Source organism: Thunnus thynnus, chromosome 15 (assembly GCF_963924715.1).
Source record: "Thunnus thynnus chromosome 15, fThuThy2.1, whole genome shotgun sequence".
In the NCBI taxonomy this organism is placed as follows: Eukaryota; Metazoa; Chordata; class Actinopteri; order Scombriformes; family Scombridae; genus Thunnus; species Thunnus thynnus.
The window spans coordinates 16,847,669-16,870,458 of NC_089531.1; the positions used below are offsets into that span (position 1 = coordinate 16,847,669).

Genomic DNA, 22,790 nt, shown 5'->3' on the forward strand with positions numbered 1-22,790 from the left:
TTTTCTGTGATATTGCTACTTTTAAAAAGCACCGTGGAGGACTAGATATACTACAACTACAACTTACAACGAATTAAATCAGTCTTAAACATTAAATGTTTTTTTTTTCTCGAAAATTATTTATTCACCTAATTATTAAGTTCATATATATTAATATTAAACTTTCAATATGTCAAACTCACTTGTTGTTATAGCAACTAAAACACGGTTAAAGCCAAGAAGAGGAAAGATAGTTGTGCTAAAAACCATGGAACCCAGACAGCCAATCAGGTGAGAGCTCTCTGTGTGACAGTTGGCACCGGGCATGCGCAGTGAGCTTTTCTCTTTGGCAGCAACAACAACATACTGAGGTGGTCCGGTCAGTCTCGCCCCTCCGCTCTTAGCAGCAGCATCGTCGTCCCCGCCGGTTCCGGTGGCAGAGAGGATGGTCCAGCGGAAAAGCAGCCGGAGATGCGAATGACAGTGATGAGATAATGGCTCTTGATTTACGAAAGTTTCGAACGTGCGACTAGCGACCAAGTGAGACGATAGGGTAAGTAAAAACGGCGGAGATATTGGATGTTTTGCTGCTGTAAAGGGAAGGTAGTTGAGGCTAACACACCGCGCTAACCTAACGAGAGAGCTAGCTTCGGTAACGGCAGGAAGGTAGACTCCTTTGGGTGTTAACGTTTCCCCACGGCGCCGTCACGGCTACTGGGGGACGCGTTTGCACTCAAGGTAAAGCGTTTTATCCGCAACATTTCAGACAGCCGACACAAACACTCTCTTTCCAGCTGGGTTAGTAATTCACACGGACTGTCAGTGTGTTGAACAAAGGAGCTTTAACCGTGGGGCCGCATGGACAGAAACATGCAGAGAGAAGTCGACTGCTGTTTGTTTTGTGCTCCATTTCATGCTGACACACTTCTTCAGGGATAACCACACGAGGTCTGACCTGAATATTTAGCTGATACGGGGTGACCTAGCTAATTTTGGTAAATGCCGAACCGCTCCTGAAGTAAGTTGGGCAGTACCTCATTATGCAGCTCCTGCCTGACTTTGACTCTTTCGTATAAGTTTTATGTCTCTCGGCAACCTGACTTTGTCCTCCAGAAGCAATGACCCACCTGTAGTTTGACCGAGATGTTTGATTTTGATGTTTATCAGCTGGCAGCAAGTTTTGAAAACTCTGATGACATGACAGTGGATGGTTTTCAGTTTAAATTCATGTTATAGTGATAGTAACACTGTAGTATCTGTAAGTTAGCCCTTTAAATAGAGGTTGAACTGCTCTGTTGTTTGGGTTTTCTTTCAGCAACAATCAGCCGTGGCAAGCGATCGTAGCTGGGTGTTTGCAATTGATCACAGAGCTGAAATACACATCAACATGATATTAAGATGTGATATGAGATAGACAGTGATCCTGGTAAGGCTACAAGTAATGATTATTTTCATTATCAATTACTCTGATTTCGATCTGAGAGGATTAGTCAATCACTCAGCTGTTTGACAATCAATTAATCCTTTAAGCCATTTATCAAACAGAACTGGCAGATACTCTGATTTTAGTGTCAAATGAGAGGATTTTTCAGATTTTCTCTATTCTATAGCGTTGCTAACTGAGTATCTTTGAGTTTTGAACAATTGGTCAGACAGAAGTTTTTAAGACATTGTCTTGTTCCTTATGAAATTATGGCGGGCATTTTTCACAATTTTCTGACATATCATTGACAAACTAAGTAATTGATTTTTGAAGATAATTGTTAGTTGACTAAATTGTTTTCTGGTTTAATTGATTCATCATTTAGTTGATAAAATATCAGAAAATAGTGAAAAGTGCCCAGCACGATTACTCAGAGCCAAAGATGATGTCTTAAAATGTTGTTACATCATTGTTTTGTTCCACTAACAGTCCCAAACCCAAATATATTCAATGATATCAGCCACAGAAAAGCAGTAAATCATCACACTGGAGAAGCTGTAACCAGAGAATGTGTTATTTTTTGCCTGAAAAAAACATTTAATAGTTGTAGATGAATTTTCCATCAAGTGTTTAATCCAGTCAGTCTAATCACGTCAGCTCTTACTTTCCTAAAAGCACCATGAAAGTCACACCCAAAATTTCGTCATAAAAAGCGGGATAACGGGAAACATTGTGACATCTTTATTTTATGGAAATGTGCGTATTTCCTGCTGGGATTGAGTGCAATGACCTGGTTTCTTGTGAACAGAAAATCATCAGAAAGGAATTCCAGACAAGATTCATGTGTTTGGGATTCCTGAGCTCATGAGTCATTAAGTCTTGATTATCACATTGCTTAACGTAGGGAATACCACATCTACACTCTGCCTGTTCTGTGTAGACCTGTGCTACCAGTGTGACTTAACAGTGTTAATTTTTAAACACAATTCACGAGCGTACCGCTGTTTCTGGTGTGGATTAAGGCTAATAGGTCAAGTGAAACACTTCCTCAGCCTCGCTCCGCCCGACCACTAAATGACGTGTTGGCTCTAAGAGGTTTCGTAATAGCAGATAATTGCGCTGTCACTGCCAAGTGCCAGCAGCAGGACTTCCCTGGAATTCCAAAGTTCATCCATGTCCAGACTTCCTGTCCTTATTTAGTATGAGAGACAGAGAGAGACTGGCGAAGATACACAGAGGAGTGAAGTGAACTGGAAGTAAACCAGTGTGCACAAAACAGAGAGCCAAGCAGACAGACTGACCTATTAACTATAGTAACCCCATCCACCACTACAGCCACTCCAGATATATACAAACAAAGACACACACACACGCACAAAAGGTCTGGTTTACTACTTCATCACAGGAGCAGAACTTACAAAATGTTTGCTAATATTCAGCAGCCTCTGTGCGGCCCCGTATGTCTCCGTCTGTCAGTGTGCGTTTTCTCTGTCTGCGTCCCTGTCTGTCACCGCATAGAAATGGGAGGCAGAAGAGGGGAGGCAGCCAGCCATGTTATTCAAATGTTCCAGACCCTGGCCAGCCAGCGGCCAACTGTAGCTGGGCTAAAAGAGGCTCTTTGTGAGGGTTAGACAGATGGCCATAGAATGAAGACTGTAATGATACCCTCAACGGCCCAATACGCACACAGACACATGCACTCGCATACAGCCTCCGCTCATTACAGGATGTAATGCTGTGTGTGCCTGTTTGTGTGTTCAAGACAGGACAAACTGTGTGTGTGTGTGTGTGTGTGTGTGTGTGTGTGTGTGTGTGTGTGTGTGTCAGAGAAAGAGGGAGAGATGGGGGGGGGGGGACAAGGAAGGAAATGAAGCAGAATACATTGATAAAGATAGTGATTATGTACAATGTGTTTCAAGAAATAGTGTGTGTTTTGTTTGTTTCCCATATCTCTTCCTGTTCACCACACTGTTATTACTTACTCTCGTACGGCGTGTCGTATTATTTACTTGTGATATTAAAATGCTTGTCATGGCGCTGAAGAAAGTTTTAAAAAAAAACAACAACTGAAAATCTTCAGGAGTTTTATCAGTTGTTGCTGGTAGAGTAGTCTCAGCTGTAGTGGCCATAGCTGTGATTCTTTTGATACTTTGGTTTAGAGCCCGAGAGGCAACGTAAAACTGGTTTGGACTCAGAGTGTTAGTGCTGCATGGTTTAACACACTCTGACTCTCATATCTCCAGTAGCAGACAAGCATGTGAACAGCCTAATATATGCAAATTCCTCTGAAAACGCAACCTGACCGGACTCGCAGTGGCCAGCTGTGGCAATATTGACCATGCCTTTCATCAACTGACTAAAAAATCAATGGCTTGGATATCATTAACCTTCCCCTCTCGCCTGCCCTCTTTATAATTATCTCTCCGTCTTTCTAGCTTCTTTCTTCAGTCCCTCCATTTTCCTTTCTATTTCCGGTAAGATAACATCCTTGCTGCTGCACGTCAGCTGATCGATGGATGGACTGATTGATTGAGCCGCTCCGTCTGTCTCTCCCGTTCCATCCGTCTCCCTCCTTCTTTGCTCGTTATATTTCTCTCGTTTTTCCTCCCTTCATCATCATCTGACTCATTCTAATTCATTCCTCTTCTCATGTGCTTCTTTCTATCATCCTTTTTCCTCCAATCAATCTCTCCCTCTCTCTCTCTCCTACTTACAGGGCAGGAGAACACTGAACCATGTTGCTCTAAGTTGTGACCTGTGGTGAACGGGGGAGGAAGAGGAGGAGGAGGAGGAGGAGGGCGGCGGCGGCGGTGGTGGTGGTGGTGTAGGCAGGCAGGAATTTGCCACAGCTCCCTTTAGGTGGCCCTTTGCAAGCTTGAAGCCATGGGCAACACAGCCACCAAGTTCCGCAAGGCCCTGGTGAGTGGCGACGAGGCCCTGGCCTGGCAGCTGTACGAGGGCAACCCTCAGTTCAGGGACGGCCTGGATCCGAATGCGTCGTATGGAGAGCAGTACCAGCACAACACACCACTGCACTACGTCTGCCGCCACGCCATGACCCGTCTACTCAGGTAAAACACGTGTTTTATGGTTCGGATTTAGTTCAGAACGACAGAGCTGTCGATTGAATTCGACAGTCATTTTTGAGGCTGCAGCCTGTAATGTTGTTAAGCAGTTATCCGATATCGTTACAAAGGCAGTTATGCAAGTGAGTCATATTAAATTGAATAACAATTAGCGTTGTGTCAGCTTTAATAGAAGTCTGAGACTCACCGTTTTCATAATTGCGTTTTCAAGTAAGTAAGACATCTTGCCGTACAGATGTCCAAAAATGTCAGTCGCTGTCAAAGTATGTAAAGGTAGAAAGTCTCAAAAACTGTGTTGACACATGCCAGACACAGGAGAAGTGCATTAGTAGTGAGGAACAGTGGCAACCAACCAAAATTAGACCCTCAACAATGCTGATTTTGTAGGATATTTGCTTAACAAAACTGCAAACCACAGCCTCAAAAGAATGACAACTTAAATGAACACATGTGAGAGTGTCAAGGAAAAAGAGTACTCTGCAAATTTTTACACATGACGTTCAGAGCGCTTGTCATGAAGAATAACCTTCAGCCTGTGAAAACAGTTGCATAGTGTGTTCTTTGGCTGTGAAGGGAGCTTTCTAATGTCTGAGAAAATAACCAATGATGTCATCGGGGTTATCTCTGGATGGGCTTTAACAGAAAGCGTCACCAACTTGCGATGTGGAGTTTGAAAAAAGTCGGCCTTTAGGAGGCAGAGAGGCTCTAACGAAAGATGCTACTGGGTGGCATTATGGGAATTGTAGGATCCAGGTGTTTTTGGTGCTTGACCCATTATGGGAACTGACAGATGCCTGTGCTATATAAAGTTTGACTGTTCTTTTTAAAATATGGTTTTAAAATTGTGAGTAACCCAACATAATGGAAGTGCAATGCTAACCACTTTAGAGTGTTAACAGATTTGAATTCACTGCATGGTTATTATGTTGTAAAGAGTTTCTCTTATTGTCCACCCCCTCTGTACAGTTTAGTCCATTGCATGCACACTTGATTAGAACAGGCGTACTCACACTCCAGCAGGAGGATCAATAAAGAAGAGTCTAACTTAACCTAAAACAAAGGGGTCAAAATCAAAAAACATGCAGAGCGAGACACCAGTGTGTGTTTTTACCCCCTGCAGGGATAATCAGCCTGCTGGCCATGACCAAGACAGCTGATTCAGTGACTCAGTAGCTGCCCTTACCTCCTCCTCTTCTTCCCCCCTGCACTCTTCCCCTCTCTCTTGCCCTTTCTTTCCATGATTATGGGGAGGGGGGGAGGGGGGGGGGGGGTCAGAGGAAGCCGTTTTGAAAAGGCCAGTCAATTATCTGTGCATCTGCATGTGTGCACCCGTGCGTGTGTGTTCTGAGGGGGGGAAAATGTGACTCCACAAATGCTTAACATGTCCGAGTCTGTGAATATAACACAGTGAATCAATCGGTGTGCTATTTGTGTCCCTTCCTACTAACCTATAATGGGCCAGAGAGGCGTGCTGAATGCAGCTCCCTGCTCCTGATAAGTATCAGAGGAAATGCGTCTTTGTTCCAACGGCTCGATTGGACAGAGGCAAGCAGATAGACGACCGAGAAATCTCAGACAAAATAAAGACTCAGAGAGGACAAGCGTGGGCTGGTAGATGCAGCGTCTGTTTCTCAGATTATTTTTAACACGTAGCCGCTTCACGTTAGTTCCCTCTTCTAGTTGTCTCTCCGTGGGCCGGGTTGGCTAGTACTCCCATGAGATGAGTAAAATCACAAGTTAGACCTATTACTGGAAAAATGGGTGTAGTTCAGGAAGCGTAACCCTTCCTCCACAACAAGTGAGCACACAGTCTTAGAAATATGTGAATAACAATCGTGGCTCGGTCGCTCATTGTGAACAATTGATTTTTCTGTTGTTTGAAGGAAGACGAAGACATAAAGCTTGTTTATGGACATACAACAACATCCCAACTAGGAGCAAAAAAACGTCTCCTTTTATTCCTACTTAACTTCCTTAAAATATGAGGTGTGTTTACACTACAGGATGGGTTTAGCTCCTTTTTGGTCACGCACCTCAAACTAATTCAGTATTTCAGAGTGAAATGTACGCTTTTAACTCTCCCCTGAGGTTCCCTGCCTTCGTCTAATGCCTGTACGGTTTGAACAGCTTTGGTGTTTGACGAATGCAGCAAAACATGCGACGTCCCCCCCGCCAGCCTGTTGTTTCTAGTAGACTGATATTACAGCCATCCATCCTGAACTTGAGGCTTTGTGTGTGTATACATATGTCTGTGTGTAGAGGCAGGGAGGGGGTTGTTGGGTTGTAATTGGGAGGGGAATAATTTGTGATTATTGCTGTGTGGGTGAATTGGCAGTACACTGTCATTAGGGGGAGGCTGCAGGGGGCTCGTGGCTGACAGGATACGAAGGTCAAAAGTGGAAGAGCACGACAGCAGTGGAAGAATAGGTTGAATGGCTGCACAAGAACATTCAAGTGCTAATTCAATAGTGGCTTCTGCTGTGTCCAAATTACAGAGGGAGCAGAGGAGGAGAGGTTTTACAACACGTTTTTTTTAATGTTTTTTTCAACCAGTGGAAATCTTGGTATTCTATACTTTTTTTTTTTTATTTTTGCTGAATTTGCATCAGAAAGAAGGTTGTTTCAAATGTAATCGTATTCAGGTTTTGCCACTGATCAAAAAGGATCAGGCTTTTCTTACTGATGCAGCTGCCATAAGATTTAAAAGGATGTAAAATAGAAGAGAAGATTGAAAAGGACAAAAAAAAAGCAAGTATAAGGATGCAAAAGATTTTTTTTTTTTTTAAATGATGAAAAGGTAGAGAGAAGAGGAATAGAATAGGTGGAGCCAAGTAAAGGAGTGGAAGGAAAGCTAATCAGTAAATGGAGGTTTTGACAGACAAAAAGCAGAGAAAAACTATTTGCTAAACAGAACTGCAACCGCAGCCTGGCTCCCAGTGCAACTGGCACATCCATCACCGTCTATGGGTGTGTGTGTGTGTGTGTGTGTGTGTGTGTGTGGGTGCACGTGTGTGTATGTGTGCACCCGCCAGCCAGAATGTCCATTATCCCAGAGATGTTAAACAGAAATAGTCAATATTCTGCCATCTTTCTTCTCCTCCTCCTCCTCCTCCTCCTCCTCCTCTACCTTTCTTCTTAACCACCAACACTCGCACTTATCCCACAATCCATCTCATCCTCCTGTCACCTCCACTCATCCCTTCATTTTCCTCCACATCTCTGACTCTCTCTTAAGTGTGCTTCACTTTTCTATTGCATTTTTTTTTTACCTTATGTCTTCTTTCTTTTTCTCTTTCCATTTCATTTCCGAGCTCCTCTGAACTTGTGTTTTACTCATCCCGTCCTTTCCTGACTTCTGTTTGATAGGTCCTTCTTGATCAGTAAAGAGGGGAACCCTAACAAGCGTAATGTGCACAACGAGACGTGCCTCCATGTGCTGTGCCAAGGCCCACAGATCCTACTGCTGCCAGAGGGGGCGCTGTCACCACGACTGGCCCGACCCCAGAGGGATGAGCAGCGCCGCGCGGACTCCCTGCAGGTAGTTCAGTGTTCATGCTTACCGTGCATGTCGGTGAAAATGTACAGTTTAAACATTAAGGGAAATGTTTATGTGCATACTTAAAAAGGTAATTTCTGTTGACATAATGAGTGTGTATTTGCGGGCTTTCTCACTGCCAGATGATCCTGAGTTGGACGGGGGCCAGGCTGGAGGGAGGCCAGTACGAGAAGGCCAATGTCAACGCCACCGACAACCACCACAGCACCTGTCTGCACTACGCTGCCGCTGCAGGAATGAAGAGCTGCGTGGAGGTGAGAGAAACTCACACAGATCCATCTGTATCCTGTGTGATTTTTACAGCAAGTAAAATCTGTAGACGGTGTTATGCGTATCCCTGCATCTAGACTCTAGATGTGACAAGGGATCTGATGATAATAAAACACAAAACAGATGCTCTAGAATCTAGAGCATCTGTTTTGTGTTTTAGTATCATCAGATCCCTTGTCTTTTAAAAGATTTTACAGCTTTTGAGTTTGGAAGAACTTTCTGAATATGCTGAATTTATACTTCTTAACCTTTCTTCATTTTACTCAACCTCCTTTTTCGCTGTTTCACTCTTCCCCTTTCACTTTCTTCTCCATGTTCTTATTCTTTCTTTCCTCCTTTTTCCTTCATGTGTCACTGCCTACTTCTCTCTTCTCCCAATTCTTCTCTGTTTTCTATCATCTTTGACTTCTTTCTCTCTCTCCTCCCTTTTTTTTTCTTGTTCACCCTGATCGTTCTCTTTGTCTGCTCCACTTGCTCTCGCCTCTTGGCTGCTTTGTTTTCTTTTGTTGCAAGTACCTTCATTTTCTTGTTCCTTTCTATTATCACTCCTCTCCTCTTTCTTCTCTTCCTCTTTGTTCTCCCGTTCTTCTCTCCTCGTTCCCTCCCTCTAGCTGCTAATTCAAAGCGAGGCGGACCTTTTTGTAGAGGATGAGGACAAGCTTACGCCATGTGACCATGCCGAGCGGCATCACCACACCGAGCTGGCCCTCAGCCTGGAGTCACAGATGGTTTTCTCCTCCTCTTCAGCTCAGCAGTCAAACACAGACGCACATGGTGAAACCAACCTGCTTCAGTACAAGGAGGTGAGGCCACAGTTACGAGATCTGAGGGTTTCCTGCTGGTTGTGTATTTTAAATCAGTATTGTTATTATATTATTATCATGCATTTTGCAGTCACAGATCTTAGTCATAGATCCAAGCAGAAGAGATTGTTGCAACTCAAAAACATTAATGATGGGTGTCACAGGAAATGTCCTCATGTTTCCTGTTAACTGTGTGTAATTGTCTGGATTTAGATTTTGATATTAAACTTATGTAAACTTAAATTATAATTTGGGTATTTATTGTACTGGTTTGTTGGTAATATGATGTCACCGTGTCATCATCTTTACTCTCTTTACATCAAGGAAATACATCTTGGGGCTTTTTCATGTTATCCTTGACATTGTTGTGTTGTGTTATTGTTAATGTTTCCCTCTAATAATGCCAAAAAAACATAACTAAAAACTACGCCAGGAGCTTACAATTTCACACAGAAAGTTAATTAAATTCTGAATTTAAACTGAATTTTTGTTGTGGAGTTTATCCAAAAAAAATGATGTGTGCCAAGCAGCAGCTTGCTTTTTTCAGAGGAAATGGTGATAAAGAAACACAATTAACACAACAAGATTATTCCAAAGTAAAAAGGTAGACGGTAGCAAGTCCCAAAAACGCTCCTACACTCACTCAGACAGTGTTTTTAAATTCCTGCAAAGATGCAAGATGATAACATTCTCTGAAGAGGTTGTTGGTAATCTGCATTAAAACAAATAGGAGACTAATTGTGTGATCAGTACTCTGAAGGTGTTTTATATGATCTAACTCTTTTATGTTCAGCCAACATGGGAATTACTTCTGCTGAGTTCAAATAAACAATGTTGACACATAAATTAACTTGAATGGTTGCGAGTCAAAGCCTGTTTTGTGTGTCTATTTGCCCAATCCTAACCCCCAGAGGCTGTATTTGTGCACAAACAGACTTACTTACTTTTACTTTTCTGCATTGAATAGCTTCCTGCTTTTACCGTTTAAGTGTGCAGATTGTGTAACACATTAACCATCACCACTACACTTCTAGATTCTTACTGCTTACCCTCAAATGTCCCAACTTGTCAAAAGATCTGCAATTTCTTTCTTACAAAGTTCTCGTTTCATAGGTCACAATTTACTCTAGTTAATTATAATACTGTGAGTATACACATACACATAAATACCCTGTTCTAATGGTTGTATTCAAACAGAGAGCACCAGCGCAGTTCTCTAACAGCGGCTGCTGCCAACTGATAACAGTTTGATCTTCCTTCCTGCAGCTAAATCCATGCTAATATTTAATCTCTGTTTCCCACCGCCACCCTGACTGCCCCACAATCCTTGTTCTTTTTCATTTTTCTCACTCATTTAAAAAAAAAAAAGAAATCTTTTTCACTTCCTTAAACATAATATCTATCGCACACAGTTCTTGTTTTGAGTTAATACCTCTCTCTTCTCTCGCTTTATGTCTCATAATTCCTTGCCCTCACCTACCTTTTGACCCTGTTTTCTTGAATCTGCTCCTCGAACTTTACTGGTTCCCCACTACCTCTCTCTCTCTCTCTCTCTCTTTCATCTCTCCCACCTCTTCATTTATCTGAATTCATTTGTGTGTACTCTTCCTAACATGTCTCCCACCTTGTCCTTTCAGCCTTACGAGGGACTGAAGCTTCAGGACCTGCGCAGATTGAAAGACATGCTGATCGTGGAGACCGCAGACATGCTGCAAGCTCCCCTCTTCACTGCTGAGGCCCTGCTCCGAGCACATGGTGTGTGTTGTTTGTCTATTAGAGTTAACATTCATGAAACCTTGACCCTCAGTGACATCTGTGGAGAATTTGTTGGTGTATAAGCAGCTCCCTCTCTCTAAACTTGTGTGTGTGTGTATAACCTCCTCCCTCTCTCAGACTGGGACAGAGAAAAACTTCTGGAGGCCTGGATGTCAGACGCTGAAGGCTGCTGCCAGCGCTCGGGCGTGACCATGCCCACTCCTCCACCCAGCGGCTATAACGCCTGGGACACCCTGCCCTCACCCCGCACTCCCAGGACCCCTCGCTCACCCCTCACGCTCACGCTCACCTCCCCCACCGACAGCTGCCTCACACCTGGCGATGAGGGCCTGGCTACGGTGAGACACAACTTTTTAACTGGCATCAGTGTTTAAGTTAACTCTTGTAGATGCACCTAATCTTTTTTGAAAACCGCTTCTGTGAAAGGAGTTATTAAGTCCATTCATGTGGAATTACTTGGTAAGCCGTGGTGAGAGTATGATTGATAATCATAGATATTTCCCTCTAAAGCTCTATGTGCCTGAAGTTCAATGTTCTGTTTTATTTTATATTTCTTATAAATATATTTATTTTAATTTCAGGCATCTAAATGTAAAAATTGTGACTGTTAATGCCTTGAGAACTGTTCATGAAGGCATTTGTGACACATCAAAAATGTCAGATTTTAGTTAAGCTTTTCACAAGTACATCTCATCGGCTTATAATAGTTTTCATAGTTGGTTGCAACTGTCTCATTTGTTTGTTTATAGCAGGTTAATGTCTAATCTCACTAGAGGAAAAATATGTAACCTCCGAAGATAATTCTCCTTTTCGCTCTTTGTAGTTGACTCATGTTTGTAAATTTTATCCTCTTGTCTTGTCTACTGCTGCTCTCGCGGCAGGTCTAATTACACATCCAGTACTCATCATTTGTCTGTCTGCAAATCCTGGCTGAGGTTAAACGTTTGCATTTTCACAGTGTTCAGACCTCAAGCTGTTACACCGCTGAAGACTAGTACAATCTAAAGTAAGGTTTGATGTATTTTGTAAGGGATTTACTTTAAAGGTACGTTGTTGGATAAGTAGGGAAAAATATATCTGTGGCAGTCACAGTATCAACTCCACAAGACAACAAAAACTGAACATTACAAGCTTCACAGAGGCCTATTTTATATATTTTGTTCCTGTTATTTCGTCCATCCCCTGCGTATAATGAAGATGACACAGTGAAGGTTTTTGAATTGCAAGTAAATGTAATATAATTTTAATACAATTTCATGTCTCTCTTTATCTCTGCAGTGTGGAATCTGTTTGTGCTCAATCTCAGTGTTTGAGGATCCAGTGGACATGTCCTGTGGCCACGAGTTCTGCAGAGCCTGCTGGGAGGGGTAGGAACCTGTTTTTATATGTTTGTAAATGTCCTTACATATTTCAGTGTGTTTAAACATGTCTGCTACAGTTTTCTTGTGCGTGTTTCTCAGGTTCCTCAATGTAAAGATTCAGGAGGGTGATGCTCACAATATCTTCTGTCCGGCTTACGAGTGCTACCAGTTGGTGCCGGTGCACGTGATAGAGAGCGTGGTTTCCAGGGAGATGGACCAGCGATACCTTCAGTTTGACATCAAGGTAGAAACTCCAAGAAATATTGAGCTTAAGGAATCCTTTTCTTTTGACTGTAAATTTATTTAGTGTGTCTTTACTCATCGCCTGACTTCTTGCTTCATGTTTTAAATTTCCTTGTTTCTTCCTGTTTTTCTGTCATTACCCAATCACTTCTGCTCTGTACACTCCCTTCTGTCTTGTGCTTTGTTATCACGTCTCCATGCCTTCACCTTCTCTCCATTTCAGGCCTTCGTGGAGAACAACCCAGCCATCCGCTGGTGTCCTGCAGCACGTTGTGAGCGGGCGGTGCGGCTCACCCGACCAGGCCCCGGGGACAGTGACCCACACAACTTCCCCCTGCTGCCCTCCCCAGCTGTCGATTGTGGCAAGGGTCACCTCTTCTGCTGGTAGGCTCCATGAATTATTGGCTGAACACACATGCAGTTATGCCCCTCACACCGTCATCTCTATGAACACTTTCACACATCCCAGACATCGTTAAAAGCTCAGTATGTTAACTGATGTATTGTTTAAGCGACATTTTGTTCTTTGCATCTCTATTCATTTCATGATGTCATATTTAATGCTGCCGTTATTGTTTACAGAGATGCTCTAAAAACTAAAAAAGCAATATCTTAATTACACAGTGGAAAAACATTGATTTCTTGGTGGGTTGTTTGAATTATTTGCTTTCCTGCCCCTTTCTGTCTCTAGTAATGACTGACAACTTGTTATGCGACTTTTAAAGTATCAGGTCATTGTATTTTTACTGCATTTAATCCTCTGTTCACCCCCTCCCTGTCTGCAGGGAGTGCCTTGGCGAGGCCCATGAGCCATGTGACTGTCAGATGTGGAGGAACTGGCTCCATAAAGTCACAGAGATGAAGCCTGAGGAGTGTAAGTCTGTCCTGTATTGTTTGTGTTTCCACTAAATCTCCAGCGTTACCAGGGCTCATTTTAATTGGCACCGCGGCACGCTGGCACCACAACGAGGCAGTTAACAGCAGCTGTCAGGATGACCTACCGGGATGCGTCTAATATATTTTCATAATGTAGTGGCAGGTGTTCAGGTCATTGATATTTGCCAAATGTGCGACTGTTTGTGTGCGTATGTGTGTGCTGGAGGGTGTATCTGCAGGGCAGGTGTTGTACAATTGAGATGTTGCTAAAATGTGTGTGCGTCTCTGTGTTTGCATGCGCTTTCAACAGTGGCAGGTGTGAGCGAGGCCTATGAGGATGCTGCTAACTGCCTGTGGCTGTTGACCAACTCCAAGCCGTGTGCCAACTGCAAGTCACCCATTCAGAAGAATGAGGGTTGCAACCACATGCAGTGTGCCAAGGTATACGTGTGTCATCATTTCTACAGATACTGCTAAAATAAGCTCAGATTGATGACTATGATTAATTTTATGTTTTTATTCCAGTATGTAATGTATTTTGCTTTTATTTATGAAATGAACTCATTCACTGCTTCCCCCCTCTTTCAGTGTAAGTATGACTTCTGTTGGATCTGTCTGGAGGAGTGGAAGAAGCACAGCTCATCGACGGGAGGCTACTATCGATGCACTCGCTACGAGGTCATCCAACAGCTAGAAGAGCAGTCCAAGGAGATGACTGTAGAGGTATAAACACACACACACGCACAAGGCTGGTCACACACACTTAATTATACTAACATTTACTGTACGCACACATGCACTGAGAGGTTTTTGATGAAATAAAGTTGTTTTTTTTTGTTACAGGCAGAAAAGAAGCACAAAAGCTTTCAGGAGCTGGACCGTTTCATGCACTATTACACCCGCTTCAAGAACCATGAACACAGTTATAAGGTAAAACAAACAGAACATATACTGTGCACACACATTTCTAATGATACAGAGCTGCCTGGAATTACTAAAATTAAGGCATGCATTACAAAATGATCATTAAATGTTTGTATTCTCTTCTCTTTGTTTGTTAGTTGGAGCAGAAACTTCTGAAGACAGCTAAAGAGAAGATGGAGCAGCTGAGCAGAGCCTTCATTTGCCGTAAGTCTCTTTCAGTTAACTGTATGCTCATTACAGTTGCTAAGAGGTGTATAGAAACCAAAATTCTTACTTCTTGCTACAGGAAAGGCAGAGGCTGTACTGGTGTGTCTTCTTATTTTTAATTAAACTGGAGACTGAGACTGCCAAGTATTAAATTCATCCCAGCGTCTGTGTTTCTGTGTGTGCATCCAGGTGAAGGCACTCCTCCAGACACGCGGTTCATCGAGGACGGTGTGTGTGAGCTGCTGAAGACGCGGCGCGTGCTGAAGTGCTCTTACCCATACGGCTTCTTCCTGCAGCAAGGCAGCACCCAGAAAGAGATATTTGAGCTCATGCAGGTAATCTAAATAATACATATCTGACATGCATGTATCCTCTGCAAGAACAAGATGTAACAACCTTTAATGCCCCTTACAGACAAGTACGCTCATTATACTCCACAGTGGTTGCACACATGATTGTGCAAAGCTATATGGTACTAAGTTATGATATAGAATGAATTGCAGTGTTTGTTTGCTAGCCAATTATCTTGCAAATTAATATTTTTGATGCTCTACCAAGCAAAACAAACAAAACAAGGAGTATTTTTATTCTGTGTTAGATAAAAACTCACATTTTCTGATAGGTCGGTTCCTTTCTGGTGACTCAGGGATTGTATGATAGTTCTTCTTAAATTATACAGAATGTTGATATTGAAGTCAAGCAGAATTAGGCATAGCCTTGCAAAAACATTTGAACCGCTAGAGGTTCATTTCATCCATTTTTCAGACATTTAAACAGGCTTAAGATTGAAGTCTCCCGTGAGATCAAGAATACTCAAAATATACTCTGCTCGTGTCTTATCTACAGCACCAGTTGAATACGAGTTCCAAATCCCTTTTTAAATCTGAATTTCAAGTCTCTGCTTGAACAGATTAAAATGAGCATGTTGTCTTTATGTCCTCCCAGACGGACCTGGAGATGGTAGTGGAGGATCTGGCCCAGAAGGTCAACCGGCCGTACCTGAGGACTCCGTGCCACAAGATAATCAGTGCAGCGCGTCTCGTCCAGCAGAAGAGGCAGGAGTTCCTGGCATCAGTGGCTCGTGGTGTGGCTCCCAACGACTCCCCTGAGCTTCCTCGCAGGAAGTACGAACAAACACGCACATTCCACACAGGCTGTTTTTTGGCTTCTGTTAACAAATTGTCTGTAGAAGAGACACTGACAGGGATAAATGAGACAGTGTGAAGTTTATAAGAACCTGGTTACAAACTACACTAAAACAAAATATTAAGTCATCTGGTTCATGTGTTTCTCTGTAACACAAACATAACTGTGTTTGTATTTGTTTCAGCTTCCCTGGAGGATCATGGGACTGGGAGTACCTGGGCTTTGCCTCTCCCGAGGTAAACAGAAACTCCTCTTGTCACATCATACACTGAAACACTAACTGTTTCTCTTCTGCTACCTTTTTTTTAGTTCATGCCTAGCTAATGCTACTCCTAAACCTGCGCATAGTGACCTACTTCTGCGTTAGGTCATATTAATGCATGACTACAGCTGCAGCTGACTTAGTTTGCTTGTGTGTGTTAAGATGGGGAGTCGTCACTCCGTACTGGGACCAGGAGATCAAAGGGAGAGACAGTCACAGGTAACACATAGAGATCTGCTTTTATCTCACACTAGACCTCTGGCATTTTGTGCAAATGCATGGGCTAAATCCTGTTTTATGTGCCTGTAAGATGCAAAACAGACTTATGATATTCACTCGAGCACTGGTTTTGTAATAACTTAACTTGAATGGCTCTTTGCAGGATTATGCTGACATCCAGTACCGTCGTAGACACAGGCCGCGGCGCAGAGGAGATATGCTGAGCCTGCACAACCTTAGAAGCAGCAGCAACACACCAGAGACCAGCAGGAGGAGTGACAACACAGGTCTGGCAAACATTTTAATATATAAAGAGCTTTATTACAAAAAGAAATGTACGAAAAGTTCTTTTAAAAAAAAAAATAATGCGTAGCATTTTGGAGATGAACTCAGTGTGGGACAGGTACTATATTCACCTATGTATGGTGTCATATAAATTGTAGATTTTCTAAAGCAATATTATTTATTTGCACAAACTCAGACAGCCAGTAAATGAGATTTTAAATGTATTGCTCCATGAATCAGATCTGATAGAAGTACAATCTGGCATCAAGCTTCACAAAGCACCGCTTGTTTTAATGTGACATTTTGTGTTCCAGAGGGTCCAGAGAGGAGCGAGGGCCGCAGGAGAGCGCTGGGCTCCCTGGACGAAGACGATCCGAACATCCTGCTGGCCATCCAGCTGTCGCTTCAGGAGTCCCGCAGAGAGCGAGGCCTGGAGGGAGGCATGGAGAGAAGCATGGAGGGAAGGGTGGAGCTGGAGCGTGGACTGGACAGAGGACAGGAGAGGGGGCCGGGACCCGCAGGAGACCTGGGTGACGTTGCGTTGCACTCTCTCAATAAAGACGGTCCTCCGGGAGCCAGAGGCTCGTCCTTTCCCCCTTCTCTCCTAGATCCTCCTCGCCCCCCAAACAGGACAGACTCCACCTCCCAGCCTCCCATGCCTAACGCCCTCCCACTCCCTCCCCCACCTCCCTCTCTCAGTGCAGAGCTGCTGGAGCTGGGAGACAGCCTTATGAAACTAGGGAACATAACCACTCCTTATGACCTAGACACACACACACAGGAGCAGCTCTGCTCACACCACACATACAACCACAGTGCACTCTCTGCTCCCTACGCCATGGAACCCGCTTACAGCGACTGCAGCCATAGACAAGACGCGGGTGCGCTGAATACCCCGTATGTTCTTGACCATATCACCATCACAGACCCTCGCTACGACATAAAAGAGCAGAGTTACTGCCACACAAGTACTTATTTGGCTGAGGCTGAACACACTGCCTCCTGCGCACTTGAACGCACCCAAAACCCCGCCCATCCTAGTTTATATAACCGGGAACACGCAGCCACGTATGACAGCACCCCAAAACCGGACAGCTCTTACAACCCTTGCCCAGAACACAGTAGCTCTTACACTCCAGAGTGTCCTGCTGCCTACGCTCTCGAACAGCCCCCCAAGTCAGACCTCCAGCCCCTCGCCCAGTTGTGCCTCCCTTCTCCAGACCTCGAGCCGGAGCTGCTGCTTTCACCGGTCATCCCCCCGGGGGGCCCTTTCACCCCCAGCGACCCTCAGAGTCTGGAACCCCTGGACCCCACAACCAGTGCCCAGCTGCTGGACAACATCATGGCCTGGTTTAACCACAACATAAACCCCCAGAACAACCCCCAGAGCCTGGCCCTCATCCCCTCCCCGCCCACCACAGAGACTGACTCCTCGCCTGACACACACACCGAGACTGAGTCAGAGAGCCAGACCTCCAGGGACGTAACTCCCGCCCCGATCTGGCAGCCCCTGGAGGGCGAGCCAGAGGCGGACAGAGGGTCTGCGAGTCCCTGTCCAGGTGCTGCGAGCGTGGAGGGTCAGAAGAGGCCCTGCACTCTGGAGCTGGAAAACAGAGAGGCCGGCGAGGAGGACGTGGACGCCGGGTGTGTGGCTGATCTGTCGCTGGACGAAGCGCACACACACCCATGCTCACACGCCCAACGTGGAAACAGTCCAGCACACACTGCCGCAGCCACAGAGAGAGACTTAGACCTCATGCTTCAGTTAGAGGGGGACCAATCACCTGAGGAGTGGGAGGAGCAAGTACACTTAGTGTGAAAGAACGACGTAGAGAGACGAAGGTCGAGCCAAGTACGGAAATAGTGGGTTTGAGGGACGAACCTGGAAAAGGAAAGAAAACTGAAAGAAGAAGCAAACTGGGAAAACTAGAGAGATCACTGATGGATGAATATAAAGATATAATGTCGGTGTTTGGGGTTAGAGTGTTTACTGTATGTATTATACTGTATCTAGAGAGGACATAAAGCCCTGCGGACTTTGTCCAGTAAAGATGATGTCATAAGCAGTTTGATTTTTTTAAGTGCTTTTGTCTGCTGTAAAAACAGACAAACTATTCTTTAAAACAAATAAGTGTTTAAAACCGAGTACATCAATGGAAAGCTACTGATATCATAACACATAAAATGCTGCACATGTTTTTTGTTTTTCTTTATTTTATTTATATATCCCCACTTTCCTGTATTTGTCTTCTCAGTTTGTTCAGGGTGAAGTTTTGGTGCTGATCACGCTGAAATCCAAACTTGCCTCGCACGCGCCCTACCGAGCTCTTAAGAGTCGGCCCACACTTTGCTCACACACACTGACCCCCAACCACGAGCCTATCCGGAGCTCCGAGAGCCAAATAACTGTAACCTTGGAGCTTGTTCAGCGTACTGTACAATCAGAGGGCCTGATTCTGTTTTTTGGACCTTCACGCACACTGTGCCTGCTTTAGAGAGCCGACTCACTACTGATGTTTCCTTTTTGGTGCGCTGCAAAGAAAAGAGACGATACACCTAAATGTCTGCTCGGTGAGCGTCACACTCGTGCTTGTTGGATTTTATGATGGTTCGAATTCTTTTTGTAATACTCCAGTGATCCGCAGAAGAGAAATGGTCAGAGGTCAGTCTCTCCGCTACAGAGCAGCGCCCCACAGAGTTGGTAGAGTTGGATTCAGTGTCTTTTGCTCAAAGACACTTAAGCATCATGGGTGCTTGTTGTCTTTTTTTTTTTCCTGCTCACATAATTCACCTGCTACCCATCCAAATACTTCTCTGCCTTTATCAGAGATTAGCTTTCATTCATTAGTGTCATCCAGATTACTGTATTTTACTGTTGCTTTGGCTCAGTTTTTAAAGTGTTAAACTCTGTGTTCGTCACAGAATTTTAATCATTGTGGTATTTTTAATTAAATGGTCATTATCGCTGCTGTCAAACAGTAACAGACTCATCAAACAGTCTATAGTGGTCATTTCCTCAAGATTATATAAATAACAATGAGGAAAAAAATGTCAATGCAAAAGTCAGGATTTGAAATGCAGACTAAAAATGTAATTTAAGCATTTATAGTTCAGTTTTTTTGTTGCACTTTTAATGTGAGGAGCATTTTGTGTTTAAAAGTAAGCATTTAGCAGTTCAGTTTGTCTATTTGCATTTAAGAGTTTTGTACAATGAATACTGAGCTGAAGCAACTTCAAAACGCTGTAAATGGAAACACTCCTGAACTCCGTTAAGGTTTTATAACCACAGTTTGTTTTTTTTAATCATATCTATTCCACTACTGATGGCTAGCACAGTGTTCTGTTGATAGATGGGAGATGGGTTTTTACTGTAACTTATCCTTTTTTTTTTTTTTTTTTTAAATTACGTTACTCCGCCTTTATAGAGATGAAAAATTCTTCCAGTTGAGACCAGAGTTGTCGGGTCTGTGTGCCTTTTTTGTTTTAATGGTATTTGTTTCTTTGTCGGTATTTATTGACGTCGTCGCTAAACAAAAGTTGCTGATGAAAGGTGATGGAGAACACACCGCTTTGGCTGTTACTGTACACTGAGGTTCTTGGTGCACATTCGTATCATTTGTCCCATTCCCAGAGAAGCAGTGTCCATGTTTGGCCATTTTTACCAGCTCAAAAAAGTGCTTTGAACTTTATTTTTCAATTATCCGCTCCGAGTACAAGAGTTTCCACTATAATTAATATCCACTTCATCTGAATGTTGTTCGAAATGTAGTTGGCCTTTTGATTTTTATATTTTATTTTTAAGGATCTTGATGATGTAGCACCCTTGAATCCTGGGTTGTCATCCAGCCTCTATTTTAAACACTTTTTTCCCCCTCAACTGTAATGTTTACACAGAAATTGAACACTGCCTGTTGTGTTGAGATATGATTTGGTGCTTCGTGGACTTGGACAGTCATAATGAAGTGGTTTAATGATACTTTACATCACGCCAAAGGCATTTAGAGATGCTATATCCTGTCCAAGAGCAGATTGTTTCTCCCTTTATGGAAGTAGCCAGTTATACAGAATGTGATATGCAATCAAAAAAAAAAATGCATCACTTATATTTTACGATTTGAAGTTTCAATTCCACGTATTTCATATAAGCAGACAGGACGTGGACATATTTAGCGTTTGAAACTTTTTTTTTTTTTTTTTTTTTTTAAAGTGAAGTGGTCTGGAGTGCTCCACTGAAGTGATTTTAAGTATAGAGGAAGTGGCAAACCCCTAAAATGACACCCCCACCCCCTCTCTTTTTCTCGCTCTCTCTCTGTATTGAACATTAAACTGTGAAGGAGCTGGACAGGTCGAAGGTGCTGACGGTGACATTTCATAAAGACGACTGAGATGTGAGGGCAGACGGTTTAGCCCACGACACTTCAGACTTGGCTTGATTGAACAGAACTGCACGCGTTTATTTGGGTTGCATGGTGCAACATGGAAGCACTGAGTCTGGGGTCTTTATTTTTGCACAAGCATGCTGTTGATGTGTTGCACTAATCCAGTGCTGTCAGGAAACACGTGGAGGACTGATGAGTGTTGCTTTTTATTATTATTATTATTATTATTATTATTATTATTATTATTATTATTTCCTTTTTTTTGTTTTCTTGGTTTTAGAATTGGATTTATGGTGTGGTGAATGGTCCAGTGCCATTTTATATTCCATATATAATGTTTATATTTTAACGATCCCTCAGCCAACAACTACAGAATTCAATAAAAGGAATTGCACTCTCGTAGATTATACTTGATACATTCCCAGTCGGTCCATAAGAGAGGTTTGATGTGTGGCCAAAACTGTAAATGAAAGTGTCAGTGCAAAGTTTACTCTCAATAAAAACAACTGAAAGTGTGTTGCTATGAGATGTTTCTAAGTGCCCTGTGACAGCGATTCCCAAAGTTACCTGAAATCAGCAAAAAAAGAAGGTGTTACTTCACACGTCTCTGGTAGGATATTTCATGTTAATGGTGTTTCTTTGCCTCAATCAATCACTAGAGTGTTATGTACTATAAATGAGAGACAGGTGAGGATTCTCTGCCCCATGGTTGGGCTGCCATCCAGTCTGCAGTCAGTGAATCACTTCATCTGTTGATGATTAACAAAGCAGTGAATGTGATTCAGTAATTTATGAGACATTATTTTAAAATGCGTAAGTATAGTCCAGACTTGACTCTTCACATCTAAGTACTGTGACTGGAATGAAACCATACATAGTTAAAAATCCCATACACACACTATATGTTTAGGAATCCTCAAAATAACATCTCCTCCTCCTCCTCTCTCTCATCAAAACATCCAGAAACGATTTATATGTAAATATTTTTCATTTCAAAAATGTAACTGCTGAACAGAAGATGACTCCTACTTCACCTCTTCTGAAAAAGATCAATCTCAGTGTACGTGCCCTGGAGGCTTCACATCCCCCCACATGAGATTTGTGCCATGATTGGCTCTAAAGGGGTAGTTGTTGATTTTCTTTACCACTTATTCTCTAGAAGGTTGCAGGGGAGCTGGAGCTGATCTCAGCTGACATTGGGTGAGAGACGGGCTAAAACCTGGATGGGTCGCCAGTCAGTCACAGGGTTAACAGACAACCATCTACATTCACAGTCACATCTACAGCACCTAAAGTCACCAGTGGTTTCAAACCTAGAACCCTGTTGCTGGGAGGCGACGGTACTGATATTCCCCTTATTATGCATTGTGCAATTACCCACTGCACTACCATAGCACTTGTCACAAAACGTGCTCATGTTAAACTCAGATTTTGGGTGAGCAGAAAAAAACTTTCCTCTTTCAGCAGATTGATGTGAAAACAGTGAAAACAGTCTTCTGGTGTCAAACTCTGCACATACATCATTCTGTACAAGTGAAGCTCAAACATCCAACTGTAGGTACAAGAAGAAAAACACATTTTTTAATGGTGGGGGACTTAAAGTAGTGGTGTGGGATTAATTTAGTCACTTTTAAGAATTAGTAACTTTCCAAAATGAAAGATAGACAGATCTTTAGTAACATCTACTGGCAACAAGTGGAAACCACAACAACACACCTACTGTGACAGTAAATTCTACATTAAGAGTTTATTTACACAGTTTTGATTAACATCTGAGCTCTTACAGTACTTCCACAGTGTCAATAAATATCTACACCTCCAGCAGCTGCAAGCGGACTCAGGTAAGGTGGTACCACACATTCAAAGTCTCTTATGCGTTTTATTCCTAAACTAACAAACAGCTTGTTGTTGCTTTGTTGTTAGTTTTAAAGTCATATATTACAGTCAATTAGGTGAAAGAGGCTATAAATTCTATATAACTTCTATCCATGTAAC

General features: G+C 43.0%; 1 protein-coding gene across 2 annotated transcripts; it reads left to right on the plus strand.

The window, feature by feature from the left end:
• The first annotated feature begins 325 nt into the window (after positions 1-325).
• LOC137199011 (ankyrin repeat and IBR domain-containing protein 1-like) lies at positions 326-21,310 on the plus strand. 2 transcript variants are annotated; one of them, XM_067613073.1, is made up of 21 exons: positions 326-532; positions 4,119-4,473; positions 7,855-8,026; positions 8,167-8,298; positions 8,926-9,117; positions 10,755-10,872; positions 11,011-11,231; positions 12,172-12,260; positions 12,354-12,498; positions 12,721-12,881; positions 13,283-13,371; positions 13,684-13,814; positions 13,962-14,096; positions 14,217-14,303; positions 14,435-14,501; positions 14,694-14,839; positions 15,450-15,628; positions 15,835-15,886; positions 16,075-16,131; positions 16,295-16,418; positions 16,731-21,310. In XM_067613073.1, the coding sequence occupies exons 2-21, from the start codon at positions 4,286-4,288 to the stop codon at positions 18,233-18,235; spliced, it is 3,990 nt and encodes a 1,329-aa protein (XP_067469174.1). In that variant the 5' UTR covers positions 326-532; positions 4,119-4,285; the 3' UTR covers positions 18,236-21,310. The 2 variants fall into 2 exon arrangements, with proteins under 2 accessions (XP_067469174.1, XP_067469175.1); XM_067613074.1 differs by lacking the exon at positions 16,075-16,131.
• Positions 21,311-22,790: the final 1,480 nt, after the last annotated feature.